Source organism: Papilio polytes, unplaced genomic scaffold (genome assembly GCF_000836215.1).
Source record: "Papilio polytes unplaced genomic scaffold, Ppol_1.0 DF820622.1, whole genome shotgun sequence".
NCBI classification, from domain to species: Eukaryota; Metazoa; Arthropoda; class Insecta; order Lepidoptera; family Papilionidae; genus Papilio; species Papilio polytes.
This window is the reverse complement of record NW_013528582.1, coordinates 1,051,925-1,069,011: the sequence shown is the minus strand read 5'-3', so window position 1 is coordinate 1,069,011 and position 17,087 is coordinate 1,051,925. Positions and strand designations below refer to the sequence as shown.

At 37.0% G+C, this 17,087-nt stretch overlaps 1 protein-coding gene across 10 annotated transcripts in view; it reads left to right on the top strand.

Annotated features, from left to right (window-relative positions):
* Window positions 1-17,035, top strand: part of LOC106110460 (steroid hormone receptor ERR1-like) — a 32,322-nt gene extending 15,287 nt beyond the window's left edge. For 5 of the 10 annotated variants that reach the window (XM_013292300.1, XM_013292298.1, XM_013292296.1 and 2 more), the window contains 7 exons: window positions 10,553-10,693; window positions 12,362-12,613; window positions 13,290-13,520; window positions 14,193-14,378; window positions 15,280-15,480; window positions 15,870-16,042; window positions 16,381-17,035. In XM_013292300.1, the coding sequence (XP_013147754.1) occupies window positions 10,553-10,693; window positions 12,362-12,613; window positions 13,290-13,520; window positions 14,193-14,378; window positions 15,280-15,480; window positions 15,870-16,042; window positions 16,381-16,543 (1,347 nt within the window). In that variant the 3' untranslated portion in view covers window positions 16,544-17,035. The remainder of the gene's footprint in view (window positions 1-10,552; window positions 10,694-12,361; window positions 12,614-13,289; window positions 13,521-14,192; window positions 14,379-15,279; window positions 15,481-15,869; window positions 16,043-16,380) is intronic. The other 5 variants (XM_013292297.1, XM_013292294.1, XM_013292291.1 and 2 more) reach the window with 3 other exon arrangements.
* Window positions 17,036-17,087: the final 52 nt, after the last annotated feature.

The window sequence follows — 17,087 nt, the reverse complement described above, 5'->3', positions numbered from 1 at the left end:
AGACAATTTATTTTTCGTTTCTGTCGGTACGCGTGTTTAGCGTAACTGTTGATATTTTTTTCTTTACATGACGTCTTTTACTGACCTTACGCAATATAGGACACTGAATGCGATGCGGACGTCACATCGAATTTAGGAATACGTGGTTTGAATGATAATGTACAAAGAATAATAATTGGTCATACACCGATGTCCAGTTATGTCATACTATCTGTTGCTCGCGACTTCGCCTGCGTGAAGTTAAAAAATAAACCCTATGTTACTCACAGATTACCTTTCTTATTGTGAAATATTTTTTTATTCGGCCCAGTAGTTTTGACATGAATCGAATACATACAAAAATCTAAAAATACAAATCTTTCTTCTTTACTACATTAGTGTAGACAACAAAACGTATGACATATATTAAGTTGCCATGACAAATGAAGGCGTTTGCTCCGATTTCGTGAAAAATCACGTAACTTATTACGAGACCATATTACGCAACTAAATTACGGACCCTTGTCGTGTCATGATGACATTTTTATAATCTTATCGCAGTATCTCGCTCGGTTACCGTAAACAAACGGGAAGTTGGGTCACGAGCTCCTCTGAATTTATGTTCACAGTTAATACGTGTGTATAAAGCATTTTAGTTGACCCATCTTAATACATATTGATTCACGTTACAAAAAAAACGTGAAGTTACTTTTACTCTTGTCTTGCCACATTCAGACATTACGTGGTTACTAGGATTTTAGATGAGGTAAGAGAAATAAGGTTAGGTTTCTTTTCGATTTTATACAATTTAAAAAGTTAATATTATTTGATCACCAATTATCTTTATTTCTTATTTTATATGTAATATATTTTACATGATTTGTATTAAAAATATAATAAAAACATATTATATAAAAAACATACAGACGAATTGAGTACCTCCTTCTTTTGGGCAGTCGGTAAAAAAATAGAACACCACCGGCTACGGAATCCGATGATTCAAGCAACCAGTGGTCAGTGCTGCAGAGACAGGAACCTTCTCACAATACGTGCGGTTTCTAAAATAACTGCCTTTTGAATCGGGCCCTTCATCCAACTGTCTAGCGAGAGCTTCTTGAGATGTTGGTCGAAGCTCTGCGCTATTAGCCCGTGCAATTATATGATCTCTTATTCAATTGTCATAAATCACCACGTGTTAACACACAATGGACATTTACTACATAATACTCTTATATCATTTTTGTTCGTATAACATACATAAGTGTCTCGTTGCGCCGACACTGCGATATGTCGTTTTATGTTATTGTTATTTGCATAATATTACGTTGCGTCATGCTCTGGCACTTTAATAAACATTGTATTTAGGTCGCAGTCTTTTTAAGCGTGAAATGTATGGATATGTAATAGGAAAAACGTTTAACAAAGTAATTTTGAAATTCTACAATTAAACAAACATGTTTATGTAAATAGTACGAAACGCAAGTACTATTTTATCACTGATGTTTAACAAAATTTTCCTTCGAAATACATAAGTACAGGTTGGTATTTACCTATGGCACGTTAAACTAATAATTTATCTCGCAAACATCGGAGAATATCAACATGAAAAGCAGAAGTTTCGTCACCGAAAATATATATTTACACCGATATCCCCCCCTGTTTCATCACCCCCTCGGACACCCGTGCTATAAGCGGCCATAAAAATTAGCTAGAATAGCGGTCGAGCAAGTCGCGGCTCGGCGGCGGAGCGGCGGCGGGTCCGTGAACTCTCGTCGGCTCGACATTGCGCCGACATTGACGGGGCTAAATAATGCAGATAGCGGCGGGTGAACGACCGACAGCCCAATATCACCCACGCGGACGAATGCAAAACACCTGCCGAGTGCCGAGTGGGCTTATATAAGCCAGCCTCCGCACCCCGCGGCTCCCTCTGCTCCATCTGCCCCACAGACCTACCCCAAGAGCGCCGGTCTTGCTGACTTACTTTCACATCTAGAAGATTTATCTACCTACGTACTTTTTATACAAACTTGTTCGGTTAGTCGACATTATCCATGACCATTCACAATAAAAAAGTATAATAAGAAAGAGTAGGATATAAAGGAAAGCACACCCACCCCTAGCCTGAATTTCATTACACGTAAAATCAGAGCAACTTCGTAGGCAAGGGATCGATCTTTGAGATTAATTATTAGTTACCCATGAACGATGTTTGATTTTTATATTTAAATATGATATTTACAAATATAAATGTCAAGTCAAAATCGGAACTAATAACAATAGGTTTTGTAGATATATTGATGCAACATTATGTACATTTAACCAAAATACCTAGACAACACTAAGTTAGTCTGGCTCTAGGTTGCATAACTTAACGACGCCCATTGCCTCAGCGACCTAACAACCGTAACATTGCTTAAAGCTCTCTTCAAATATAATTAAAGCTCCGTTACATATGAGTTTCTGTCAAGGATATTAGTGATTGTAGTTTGAGGTTATGACGAAAAAAAACATCGAAGTTATAAATTTCGAATTTATTTTATTACGATACTAAGGGCCTGTTCTACCACTGGCTGATCCTCTATCAGATAACTTAAAAAAGATTACTGTCAGATAAAATAACAAAATCCGATATTTTACACGTTACATTTTTATCAGACATTTTACTATTTGGTGGGACAGGCCCTTAATTATTGAATTGATAGACAGTTATGAAGAAAGTCTATACAAGTAAGACCTACTTTTAATTATAAAGTAGCAAGTATTTAATCCTTTATAGTAAAATATCGGCAATAAAATCGCTACTGTGTGTCACCAGTGTTCCCCTAGTAAATATGAAACTTAGTAGTTGGTGACGTCATTCGACTTTCGTTGCGGTCTTTATAGAATGAAGAGGGTGTTTGTTAACCTCCTCGACTAAATTGCTATGACATATCTAAATGTTTTCATTATTTATTTTTCATTTAAGTAGTTTGATGTGTGAGAGTCAATTATAATATTTTAGTAGCAGTCGCCGTTTTATAATTAGACAATGGAATTATTTTTCGACTTTTGTACTAAAGAAAAAAAATATAAAAAATCCTAAAATAAACAGCAGCGGTCGTTAACTCTAAAAGTTCTAGCAGTAACCACGTCCGCGGCTCAGTCGGTTTGTGGGCTGGTGGAGGTCGCAGCGAGCTAGAGCGCACGGAAACCGCGCCGGGGTCAAGGCCGCCGTCTAGACGCAACCCTCCAGAACCTACTACCCACCCCCTGCTGACACCCTACCACCCTTCGCCACCCACGACTCGCTCGAACCTCGACAGTCGCCGAATTCGCCTGGGCATAGCTATACCTGACCTACCCATACATACTAACGCAGACTTAAACATATTCAGACACGGCGTCGACCGGTTTACAAACTAATCATTACAGTATTACGCTAATGCCAATTCTGTTTGTGATTATACACATTTACAGTGTCTGGCGTTTATAAATTATCGTAACCAGTTAATTATATAGAGATAAAAATAACGCTTAGTTTTTGAGAAACATGTCGACCTCGTACGCTGTCGAGATTGATTTGGTGCGTTTTTTATGAGCGATCTTTATGGATGCATAAATATTTTACGTCTCCATATTAAATTGAAACTCTGTTATAAAATAAATTGAAATATATCTCGTCTTGAATTAGGAAAATAGAATAAAGACAAAAACTTGTTATATGGAAAGAAATAATTTTATCAGTACAGACTTTAAAACAACTTCTTTGACGTATACTTAAATGTCTCATTTCTTTAACCTTACTATAAAAATATTAATTTAATTTGGTATTTAATAAACTGATGTCATCATTGACTCAGAGGAAACTGTCGTGTAATTAATTCAAGAGTATAGACGTGGCCATTGTTTAACGGCTTCCCTGAGAATTATCGGTGGTACGATAAAAATGTGTCGTTGAAGTCATCGGTAACTGTCTGAAGTTGACTGCAAACTTCATGGACGAATGACTGACATACAAACACAAATTAAGGTCTCGTATATTATTTGTCTAAGTAAATTATTATGTGTTATAAAAAATGTCAGCTCCTTTTTTGTCTGAAAGTGTATAGTCTGTATATTGTTATTCCAGTTTTTTTAAGATAATGAGAGAGATGTTAGTACTGTTCATATTGCAGACATCTGTATACCTAACTCGCCGGCCTTGTGCCCAGACCACACGCAAATGTTGCACGATCCGTATTACAACAATCTAATTTTTGACCTGCCAATCAAATGCATCGCTCAAGGAAATCCTGTGTCTGCCCCTCGACTTGCTGTTTCTATACGATTTTTTATTGTCTATTGTTTTTTAACGTGCCAGGATTTTTGATTTTAGAACTTTTTTAATATTCAAATTTCGAACATTCCATGAAGGCGATCGATTACTGGCAAGTTTTAATAAAGGAACTTTTTTCAATCATCTTTCGTGACGTTACGGTCTAAGAACGGTTTTGTTACTTTTTTAATTACTTTGGTCTTAACGTTTAAACGACCGTTTTTTCACTGTTGATTTGCAGTGTTGCAAATTGCAAATTACTCATTGATTACAAATGTAACCGGTTCCGATTAAGTTATTTATAATTCAAATGGGGAGCGTACGGTACGGAAATTATTTTTTTTTAGTCTGCGATCTACCAGCGATTTTCGCGTTTTTATTTTGTTTCTCCAACCCACGCTAGGCTAATAATGGACTGCGAAGTCTTTCGTGATACTCATGTTGAGTGTACTGGCGTAGATTTACTATAAGAAAATGTTTGCAAACGATTTATTAAAAAATACCTAGTTTTTTGACATTGCTCCTTTTACCGATAGATAAAATTATTGCTGTAAATCCTATTAACATTTAGATATCCTGTTTATCTATTAAAATAAATGCTTATAAACACATTAGGTAACAGTTGATGACAATTTACTTATAGTAAATTTGATAAATCTTACTAATATTATAAATGCGAAAGTTTAGATGGATGGATGTTTGTTACAGTTTGTAGTCTAAACGTCTGAACGGATTTCGATGAAATTTGGTGAAGATGTAGTGGATAGTCACAGAAGAACACATTGGATACTCACTTTTGTTTTATTTAATACCTTAGGACGGAGTCGCGGGCGAAATCTTGTGTAGATATTTACAAAACAAAATCGAACATGAGTCAAAAAGATGGCACAGCTGTGCAAATTTATACTAAAGTCCGTTCAGACGACCTCGTGGTACTCTAATTGAACATATACAATAGACAACAGTTTTTTTATTCGAGCGTGCGGCACGACGAATGATAACGCCTGAATAACAAACCTAATCAAAATGTTGAGGTAGGTCCGACGGTGGCATAAATAATGGCGGCCTAGGGTTAGCTGTAGTAATTTTTTAAGATTTTTTTAAATATTGTAAATGCAAAAACAATCATTTAACCTAGGATTTACTGTTATATTAATTGAAATTAACTATTTTTTTTAAATATTTAGTTATCATCATCATCAACTTGCCCTTGTCTTTACAGAGGGTCGGCACAGTATGTTTCCATACAATTCTATCAGCCGTACCCTCTCGTCGCAAAACATGTCCATACCACTCTAACCTTGCTTTGTTAATATTTAATTACCATTTACGACTATTTAAGTAATTTTGTTACGAAATTTAATTTCGATAGTATTGTATTTTTGATATTTTTATGCTTTGCCAGTGTTTGTTTACTTATTCTGCCATTGTGGCAACCCTAGGATACACTTTTTTAACGTCGTCTATTTGTGACACAAGGTAAAGTGACGTACAGCCAATGGAATATCTACACTGAAGCTGTATATATCTTGCATTTGAACATGTGATAAATCTTTAAAAAATATGAATTTAGCAGTCATAAATAAAAAAAATTGCAAGGAAAGTAAATTAAAGAATTTTAAAATGGAAAATACATTTTTATCCTCTAAATATAACTTTATGGTCAGAAAATATAGTTCAAGTACTAAATATTGACCGTAGTGTTAATGAAGTGTTTACTGCACATAAATCCATTTTATTTAAATAATTGAAGGTTACATACGTAATTAAATAGTAATTGAATATTTATAAAATGTAATATGAATTAAAATTGTAGTATATTCGGTCGAAAAAATGTTTTATAATCTAAAAGCCAGATATATCTGTATCAAAATATAATTAAATAGCTTTCGCACTCGACTCCGCGTGAAATTCAAGAATACATAAGTAAGGCTACGTGTTAATCGAGATCCGGTCCACAGAGCAGGTTACAAACATCCATCCATCTATCTAAACTTTCGCATTTATGTTACAAAGACTAAATTTTTATTGTATCTTTGTATAGAACAGTAAAATAAGTTTTATCTTCAATTCAATTTATAAAGTTATTTTTTTCCATGACGTTTGCTTTTTGATAACCTCAAAAATGTATTCAAAACAATCATGAATATAAAACTACAGTGTTAATTCCATTCTGTACAAATACTTTTCAAAACTTAAATTTAGATACGTTTATCTAATCTGTCCCTAACCTACGTTATTTTGGGTAGGTCGTGTTTCTTTATATTGTTATACGATTTCGCGTATTTTTAGATAATTTTCCATATCAATGTGTCATCTAATTTTTGCGTCAGTTCTTTGAATAACTAAAGTAAACTGGGAGCCTATTACGAATACTTAGACTGTTGCGAGACTGTATTCGTAATGTCGACAAAATCAGTATGAGATTGGTTGGTGTATTTAACGCCACCGGTGGGTACAAATGTGATACAAATTTTATCGATGAAGTTACGAAAACGGTGTCACGAATTATCATGGTAAAACGTTACCTAAAGTAACGTTTAATTATCGATATCGCTAATTAATGTGTTATGTATCGACTTCACATACATGTATAAGATAGATTTTCAAACTAATTGAATGTGACTTTGTTTACAATCTCTGTTCGTCCGAAGCTAGTAATAAAATATTTTAAGAAATGTAAAAAGAAGACCTTGATGCGATAAAATTCGTGTAAACACACGAGTTTGCGCGGAATAGGTATAAATTCATAATAATCACTCGCTAGCGGGTCGTCGACCGTGTGCCCGTGACTTCACCTTCGGGCCTCGTAGATAATGGCAATTCGGCAACACGGCGGCGCGGTCGCGGCGCACAACTGTGCTAAAGTTAGGGTAGGCCCCGCCCGTGTCGCTTCACTACACTAATGTGACATACGGACCACATAGCCACGAAAATATTACCTTATTTGTATTACGAACGTATAATATTTACTGATAGATAAATTGCCATTTCTTGACATATTAGATAACAAATCGCTTTTAATTTTCATTTTAATTAAATTTATTTTTTCATACTTAACTACTCTATTTTACTATTATTAATGCGAATGGATGGATGAATGTTTGTACTATCCAAATATGTCTTTAACGGATTTTAAGTCCGCGTGGACGAAGTCGAGGGCAAAAGCTAGTGATTAATATTAAACTAACATATGAAACGTTACTCCTTATGTAAACTCAATACTGAATACAGTTGTTGCTATGCGCGGTAGAGATAACCTTGAGACAACCATACAGTACATATTTACAGACGAATCAATGGTGTTTATATTGTAAAACTTAGATTCCATCTACCAAAATGGCGTCGTTTTATATTGGCCTTGATCGGTATCCGCTTACCGAATTTCACGCAAGCGCATTAACATTTGTGTTGGCGTAGGACCTCAGGTAAAGCTTTTTGAAGTAATTAATGTAGTAAAAAATTATTAACAAAACCGTATAAGTTTTAAGACCATCAAATATTTGTAGAAGCAGTAATACTACCGTAGCAATCGTAGATCTCATAGAGTATTTTTCAAATTAATTTAACGAACAGTAAAATTTTCGTTCTTCGAAACTCATCCACAATCATATCTCAAATATTAAGTTAATAAGTTCTAAATTCAAATACAGTTCTAGCCAAATTTCACGACCTAATTTATCAAATCACTTTCGATTGAACTGAGAAATAGCAGACGCTAAGAAACAAGATGGCGTCGTATTTCGGGCAGCCTTGATAGCTATCCGTTTAGGAAATTACACGCGCGCCTAACACCGTTTGCGTTGTCGTAGGCTCACAAAAGACTTCGTATAAGTTCGCTATCGCTGTATTACTGTACACTATACATTTAATTCAGTTATGTTTATGTTTTGGCGCCAACATGGCGACGTGTTTTTCGGCGGCCTTGAAGTCTAGATGTTTCGGCAAGATTACGTTATATTATTCCATTGTGAAGCATTTTATGTTTTAAAAAGTAGATTTTATTATTTAATTTACTAATTGTTTTTATGTTACTTCATATAGTTGATAGTTTTTATGTAAGATTTGTTAAACTGTATAATGTTACATAGCAGAGATCTGCAATTTTGACGAAATTGTTAATCCGGAAAAAGCTTGATGGCTTATAAAGACCGTTGTTATTTTAGACTCACTACTAAAAAAAAACTTATCTGCATTAATGTTTTAAGAAGATATGTGTTTGTGAATGAACTCAAAAACTACTTGACCTATTTCCATACAGCGTTATTCCCAAATAAAAGAAGCTGTTTTCTTACTTTTTTATAACATTTTATCAATACTATTATAATAAAGCGTAAACACACACTTTGTTGCCTAAGATGTCAGCAATTACAACATATTTTTGAATAATTATTTTTTTAAATAAAAAGCCCTACACTTACGTCATGCTTTAGGCTATATATTTTCATGCCATTAAACTTAGGGGGTAAATATTTTGGATGAAAACCCTAATGTGGGAAAGAGACTATAAGTTGCTGCCAATATCATTTTGACATCGGCTATTGATAATTTGACAAATGTGAACAATAAAATGAAATGAAAAGAAATGAAAAAATGAAATGTTAAGTCAGAGCATGGTGCTATTCGTTTAGTCGCTAAAAGTATCCGTAATAAAAAAAAAAGAATTCTAAAAACAATATGTAATAATACTATTATTTGCCATTTGAATTTGCATATGAATCGTTTATAATTCACTTATAGTTCTATACAAAAAGTCGGTTGAATTGCGTCACGACACATTTTATCGGAAAGCCGGGCCAATGTCAAGGGGGCATTGAACCCGCATCCTTGAAACATGCAGATATCGTAGATAAACATGCACTTTTTTGTTTTTCATCGTTGTTAAGTATATCTTCACTTATCGCGAATGCATTAATATCAAAACATCTTCAATGTAATATTTTAATTTTGACATTTAAACATCGAAACTTGAATTACGATACGCATTTGGAATGTAGTTTTCTATGCTTTAGGCAAAACTAGCTTTCGCCCGCGACTCTCTGCGTGGATTAAAAAACAAAAGTAGCTTATGTGTTCTTCCAGACTATCCATTAGATCTATACCAAATTTCAACGAAATCCGTTCAGCCGTTTAGGCTACAAACTCTAACAAACATCCATCCATCTAAATATTCGCATGTATAATATTAGCATAATCAAAAATATGAAAGTAAAAACCGTCGCCATTCTGCGGAAAAGTATGGAATTAACTCCTTTGATAAGAAATTGATATAATAGAGAAGCCTAAGTACCAGTATATGTATGTTCTAGGTTAGGCTATAACTATAGTACCTACACTCCAGTTATTAGATAAGACATTGCTCAGTAATGTAGGTCACGCGGTCTTGAAAAACAAGATTATAACTTAGCCACTGTCTAGCCATTGTATTTCACGAAATTAAAACTTGTTTGTTCAAATTAATTTATTTCTTTAACTTTAGTTTTTGCTATTTTGGAATATTAATATTATTTTTTGGTAGCGATGTAAATATTGTTTTTAAATACTAATATTCTAGTTTATTTTATCCAATTTAGTGTTATTCAGTTTTAATCGATTTGTTTTGTTTAAACAAACTTAATAGCGTAAGTTGAAAATAGCGCCATCTATGTTCAATAGTAGACATGACGTCCTTATACAAGGATTTACAAAATGTTTTATGTTCCACATAATTTCAATAGATAAAATAAATAACACGAATTTTGTCTCGCTTTGGGTTTCCACTGTCAAAATCCTTGAATTGTTTGTTATGCTATTTTTTTCAAAGTGTTAGAGAGGGATGACAATTTGTTTCTGTACAAACGTTTCTCGCAGTGGAAACCGCAGCTTAACATAGTGAACTACAAAATGTAAACGGATTATTTTGTATTTGTACGTTTTCATAGATTTATTGTAATGATATTTGAATGTCTGTCGCGCTTGAAATGTAATTGGTTTATTACTTATGACCGTGTTTTTGTGGATTTAATCTGTCCGCGGTTATTAGGCTTATTTAAATTTTACAGTTCCATTTGTACGTAAAATTTTCTGGGATTCGAACCTTCTAACAAATAGGTCACAACCATTTGAACATTTAGTACATTGTAAGATTAAGAAAAAAATTATAAATTCTACTACATTGTGCTACATTCATTTGTTTTAAAGAATATTTTAATGACGCCCTAATATTTAACCTTATGTAATAAGCAATAGAGTTCAATTTGCTTCAACCATTAGAATGTAGAGCACTCACGTTTGCAGGTGCAGATGATGTCCGCGGCGGGGGGGGAGCCGATGCTGCGCCGCGTCAAGCAGGAGGCCGAGCCGCCGCCCCAGTACTCGCCCGACCCACACACAGACCACCCGCTGCATCGTAGCGGGCATATGGTGCACGCGCCTCAGGTAAAATAATGTCACTTTCGAACTAGCCAAAGATAATGCCTCTATGGTTTATATCTCACAACCTTTCCGAATGTTATCAGTTTCCTATAACGGGAGTCTCTACTTAAAACGGTTGTCGCTGGTCAAGTGTTTCACGAGTAACTACAAAAGAACCAGTGTTCTTTTGTGGGTCAAGAACAGGGTGGTGATCCATCTGACACCGTGCCCGGATACAAACTGCGCGACACGTACGGATGCAGTTGCAGCGTCTATCTCTGAAAATCAATAACTAGGTTACAAGAACACACTAGTGCACCGGATTTAGGACTCAGTTATGTTGCGGACATCCTAGAAGTCTGTATGTGTTATTTAAAAAAATATTTTGATTATATTAGTGAGTTTAAAGTGAAGTTTTCTTTGCTAGAATATGTCTTATTGTTTTTATTAGCATTTTTCTATGACACTTCCGGTATTACTACTTAAAAGTATTGTTATCACATGCAATATAAGTAATTGTAGCTGTTTTAACATTATTTCTTCTAAGTTATTAATTTCTAAGTCGCGAGTAAAGCGGTAGTTAAAATAGGTATAATAAAACTATGCAATTTCGTGCGTAATTAATTTACGGAGATTGCAGTGAATGCGTGTAAGTCCGTCACTAAAATTTGTTTATCGATCTGTAAGTTGTCTGCATTTATATAAATGTATATGATATGTATTAAAGAATTCCTCTATATAGAGGAATTCTTTAATACATATCATTTGTTTTATTATTTAGTAGATGTAGAAAGAGATGGATGGATTGGGTGAAAGGTGACATGATCAGAAAGAGAGTAATGACTGATATGACGCATGAGAGTTATGTGGAGGACAAAAACCTGTTGTGCCGACCCTACCGGAGTAAGATAAGAAGGATGAAGATGATTGTTTTATTATTTAATAGAAAAGATTTCTCTTTCAATATTAAGATAGATAAAAACAACTTGTCTAGTGAATTTTTAAACGTATTTCGTTCCGAAAATAGTTCCTTGTATGAAGATTACAGGATACTGTCCATAAAGATTTGTAGACAAGAAAAATGCTCTAGTTACTATGATAAATGAAGTTATCATTGCACGTTGTACATAAAAAGAGCATATAACCTTACAAAGTACATATGTATTGAAATTACTTAATTTCAAATGTCTTGTAGCAATAATATCGTAGGCTTATTTTGTTGCGTAGCACGTAGCATTATGCTACGATGCTACTAAGTATTGTTATAATCCGCTGCTTTACTCGTGTTTATGTTAGTTTATAGTTAACAGTCTTTATCCTGGATTACGTTATACTTACATGTTATATGTGTTGACCTACATTGTAACTGAATACCTACACTTTGAATACAAATTGGATTTGATAATATTCATGGCTATGGCACGGTATTTGTAATTTTTTAGACTAATTGACGGTTAATGAAATACATGAAAATTATATTTATACATTACTTTCGCTCGCGACTCCATTTGCGTGGATTAAAAAAAATCATGTGTTCTTCCAGACTATCCTCTACACCTATTCCAAATTTCTTCGAGATTCCTCCAGTTTAGGCTACAAAATCTAACAAACATGTCTCCAACCGAAATTTCGCATTTATAATACGTGTAAGATTTGCAAATAGATGTAATGTAATATGTAACTAAATTACAGTTTTCCACCATCCAACAGTTGGAACTCGAGCCGAAGGAGGAGGTGAAATTCTGCGTGTCACCTGAGAGCGGGGCGGGGGGCAACGCGAGTCCTGAACAGCAGCACTGCTCGTCGACCACCGCCGCTGCGGCTGCCCGCGACGAAGACTCACCTCGACGCTTCTGTCTTGTATGTGGCGACGTCGCGTCAGGCTTCCACTACGGTGTTGCAAGTTGCGAAGCCTGTAAAGCCTTCTTTAAACGGACCATACAGGTTAGGATTGTGTTGAGGTTGACTTCTGTATGAATGTGTGCAGATTTACAGAATCCTGAAGCATTTTAATATGTTATAGCGTCTTCCATAATGAGGCCATGCGAACTCCAAATTTAATAAAAATATTGATGTCTATTTAGATCAAAGTTAAGTGGCCAATAAGATAATAACAATATAAAACTAGCTAGGTAGATAATTGTGCAATGGCTAATGTATGTGGATACGTCATCTATCATATACTTCTATACTATAATAAAGCAAACACACATTCTTTGTCGTAAGATAGCTGTTATTCTTGACTTTGTCCATTTGAAATTAAAAAAAACGTAGCCTAATTTACTTACTGATAAATTACCTTTCTAACGGTGGAAGAATTTTTGAAATTGGTCTAGTAGTTTTTGAGTTATTTCAATACATACAAAAGTACAAATCTTTCCTCTTTATAATATTAGTATAGATGTCAGCAATCACAGCATATTCTTTTACTAAATTTTAATTAAAAAAAAAAACATTTTTTTAATAAAAAGTCTATAACGTACTACTTGTTATAGGCTTTTTTACGCTATTTAATTTAGGGGTGAATAAATTGGAAAAAATAGACCTCTAATACTGAATCACGTGGATGAAGCCGCACGGGAACCTAGTCATCAAATAAAGGGGCTTCGTGAATTCACAGATGTTAAATTACCAGGGGAACATAGACTACACGTGCCCGGCGTCTAACGAGTGCGAGATCAACAAGCGGCGGCGCAAGGCGTGCCAGGCGTGCCGCTTCCGCAAGTGTCTGAGCACGGGCATGCTGCGCGAGGGCGTGCGCCTCGACCGCGTGCGCGGCGGCCGCCAGAAGTACCGCCGCGCGCCCGACCTGCCGCCGCCCGCGCACAAGCCGCACATCGACGACATCAAGGTAACACTACACTACACCACCCTCCACCACACTACAGCCCCCTCCACCACACTACAGCCCCCTCCACCACACTACAGCCCCCTCCACCACACTACACGCCCCTCTTTCACACTAATCCGTACTCCTCGTACAACTAACCTAACATGAGTTCCATGACCAAAGAGATTCGAAGCTATACAGAGGAAATATACTTGATACTTCATTTGAGTTAAGACATTTTTTTCTCATGATCCACTAACGCTGTCTATTGACGATAGGACTTCAAAACCACGTATCAATGTATTTAAATTAATTGCCAATAGATGTCACTAAAACATTTTAATGTTTTTTGATACTGTTTATTTATTAACAAAAGATGCTTGTTATAATTTTGTAAAATGTGTCACAAGGACATGAGATGGCGTACTATATTTGACAACTTACATAGTACCATTCTAAGAAGTTACCGGTGAAAAAATGTATTTCCTTACCTCTAGTCTAGATGTTTCTTAAATGTCTTTGTCCTTTACGGACTAAGCAACCCCCTCTATGAACGCTTTTGTAACACGAAACTGCCGCGAAGTATTTTTCGTAATGGTCTCAGAATTCATGCTTTAATTTCTCGATTACTGTCTAATATTCTCTTGTTAGTACCATTCGATTGGAATAGTTTTACGGTATAATGATTTCTAGATCCTAGAGGCGCTGTCGTCGTACGAGCCAGAGCTGCTGAGCTGCGGCGCGGCGCCGGCGGGCGTGACGGAGCCCGCGGCGCGCACGCTGGCCCTGCTGGCAGACCTGTACGACCGCGAGCTGGTCGGCGTCATCGGCTGGGCTAAACAGATACCCGGCTTCACAGAGCTACAGCTTAATGATCAGGTATCAACCATTTGCACGTTTTTTTGTACCTTTTTATTGGTGGCATACTAGGTGGCAAACGAGGTAACTTCGCCGACAAAGCGTCGCCGTCCCATAGACATCAATTTGTAATATACTTTGTATTTATAGACAACTTATTTAATTGACACTGTCGCTTTAAACTCAGAGCAACACTTCTCGTCAGGACTCAGGTTGCGCGCCAATCTATCCATACTTCTAGTGACATTGACAGCTGTCAGCTAGGGACGTGACGTTTATACCGATAATCTAGAGTTGCGCCAATTCTATAGCACAGTACTAATTTTATTCCTAACAGTATTAAAACTTTATATTGATATTTCGGATCTGTATATATTGTATTTATATTGTCATATTGTACTTAGCAGTAGTACCTGTCGTTTGTCTCTGTTATAAGTTTTATAAGCGAAAACTTTTTATTGGCTTTCAGTCAGTTTATAGTTACTTAGATTAGTTTAGGCTGTGAGTTTTGACAGTGGTAAAGCCCGTTTTAACATCTTCGCACTGTAGGGCCGGCTCGCTCGGTGTAATACCACGACTACACAGAAAACAGGCGTGAAGTGGAAGCAATTCCATGTTTCGTTTGATGAGTGTGGCGCTGGGGGTCTAATTTTAATCCCTTTCCCTTTCCACCCTTTTCTTAAGAGGAAAGTATGGGAAGAAAAAGTGGATTTAAGGGTGGAGGAGACGCATTGGAAGGGGAAATGTCCTCTTTATGTGAGTCTCCTCCTCCGTCAATTAAGACTAGGCAACGCATCTGCAATTGCGGATGTCTATGGGCAGTGGTCGCTTTCTATTTCGGATTCAGGTGGCCGCTTGCTCGTTAGCTACCTATGTTATATAAAAAAAGTGTTTCATGTATTAAATAAATGATGTGTGTCAGATGCGGCTGCTGCAGAGCACGTGGGCGGAGATGCTGAGCTTGATGGTGGCGTACCGCTCGCTGCCCGCCCCCGCCGCCGCCGTGCCCGCCTCCCCCGCGCCCGCCCCCGCCCCCGCCCCCCTGCGCCTGCGCTTCGCACACGACCTCGTGCTGGACGAACACACCGCGCGCGACATCGGCGCACTCGACCTCTACCTGCAGGTACACCATACACACCGCATCACCTCATCACTTCATCACCTCATCACCTCATCACCTCATCACCTCATCATTATTGTAAATAAGTTCATCACATTATCCTATTCATCAGGGTCGTACTGGGTTTTCGACCTCCAAGTAAGTATCATCCGTTCTATCACCACTCACTTCTAGGTTATAAAACCCTCAAAACACGGGCATACCCTAGCGTGGGGGTGATGGTATATTCGCAAAGCGATTGAGAAGAAATAGATAGTGTATGACAGGACAGTGTAGATTGTTATACTTTTGAAATAAATTAAATTTTTAACTTTTTAAATCTATCTATACAAGTGTACCTCAATACTGTAACTTCAACAATTTGTATTAACACTATCGCCTGGTTTGTTTAGATCAGCGGCGTGGCGCGGCGGCTGGAGCGGCTGGGGGCGCAGCGCGAGGAGTGCTACCTGCTGAAGGCGCTGGTCCTCGCCAACTCGGAGGCGCGTCTCGACGAGCACGCCGCGCAGAGGCGCTTCCGAGATGCTATACTCGCTGCGCTTAACGACGCCGTCAACGCGCTCAGGTAACACACACTACGAACAAGCGCTCCACGTATATGCAAAATATCGTACGTATACGCACAAACAACGCACGTATACGTACAAACAACGCACGTATACGTACAAACAACGCACGTATACGTACAAACAACGCACGTATACGTACAAACAACGCACGTATACGCACAATTACTTATAAGCAATACAAACTCGTGTAAAAATGTGTATGATTACGCACACATATGTGTACTACTACAACACTTTGCTTTTGTTTAAACTATGAAAAATTCAACTCAAGCATTTGGTATTTAACAAATAAAATGAAAGGTAATTGAAGTCTATAACATAAATTTGTACGCAGGCCATACAACGCGAACACGGCGCTGCAGCAGCTGCTGCTGTCGCTGCCGGCGCTGCGGCACGCGGACGTGGCCGTGCGCCGCTTCTGGGCCGGCGTGCACCGCGACCGCCGCACGCATATGAACAAACTATTCGTCGAGATGCTGGAGGCCTGTCTGCGGTAGGCGGGTCGACGCGCGCAGGGCTCAGCTTACACTGGTCACTGACACGGGATCACAAGTTATGTGACTAGACGAAGTTACGGACAAACAAGTTTGAACAAGGTTGTGTCGATTTGTTCTTCAAATGCTTGCTCGAAACTTATTATAATCTGTAGCAATTAGTGTACTCATTTTTTTATCTACCCGTAGCTTTTTTATTGTAAATAAGTTTCGCTTTGGGTTAAGCACCGGGTGGCAGGCGGGGCCGCGACTTTTTTTTTCATAAAAACATATCATTTTAGTAATTTTTATGCATTTAACGTTTCCCGAAGTTTCGAGTTGTGAGTGTTTGTGTATTATATATTTATATGGATATTTAGTCTGTGGTAATGTGGCTGTGAAGTGGCGGGAAGCGGAGTTCGGTATTTGAATTGACGTTTAATTTTAGGTTATGTTTTAAAATGATCGATAATTATCGCTTTGTGTTTGATATTTTTTATAACAATGTCTATTTTTTTTATTTTAATTTCATTATATGAGTACATTTATGTTATTTTTTCCGAAAGCG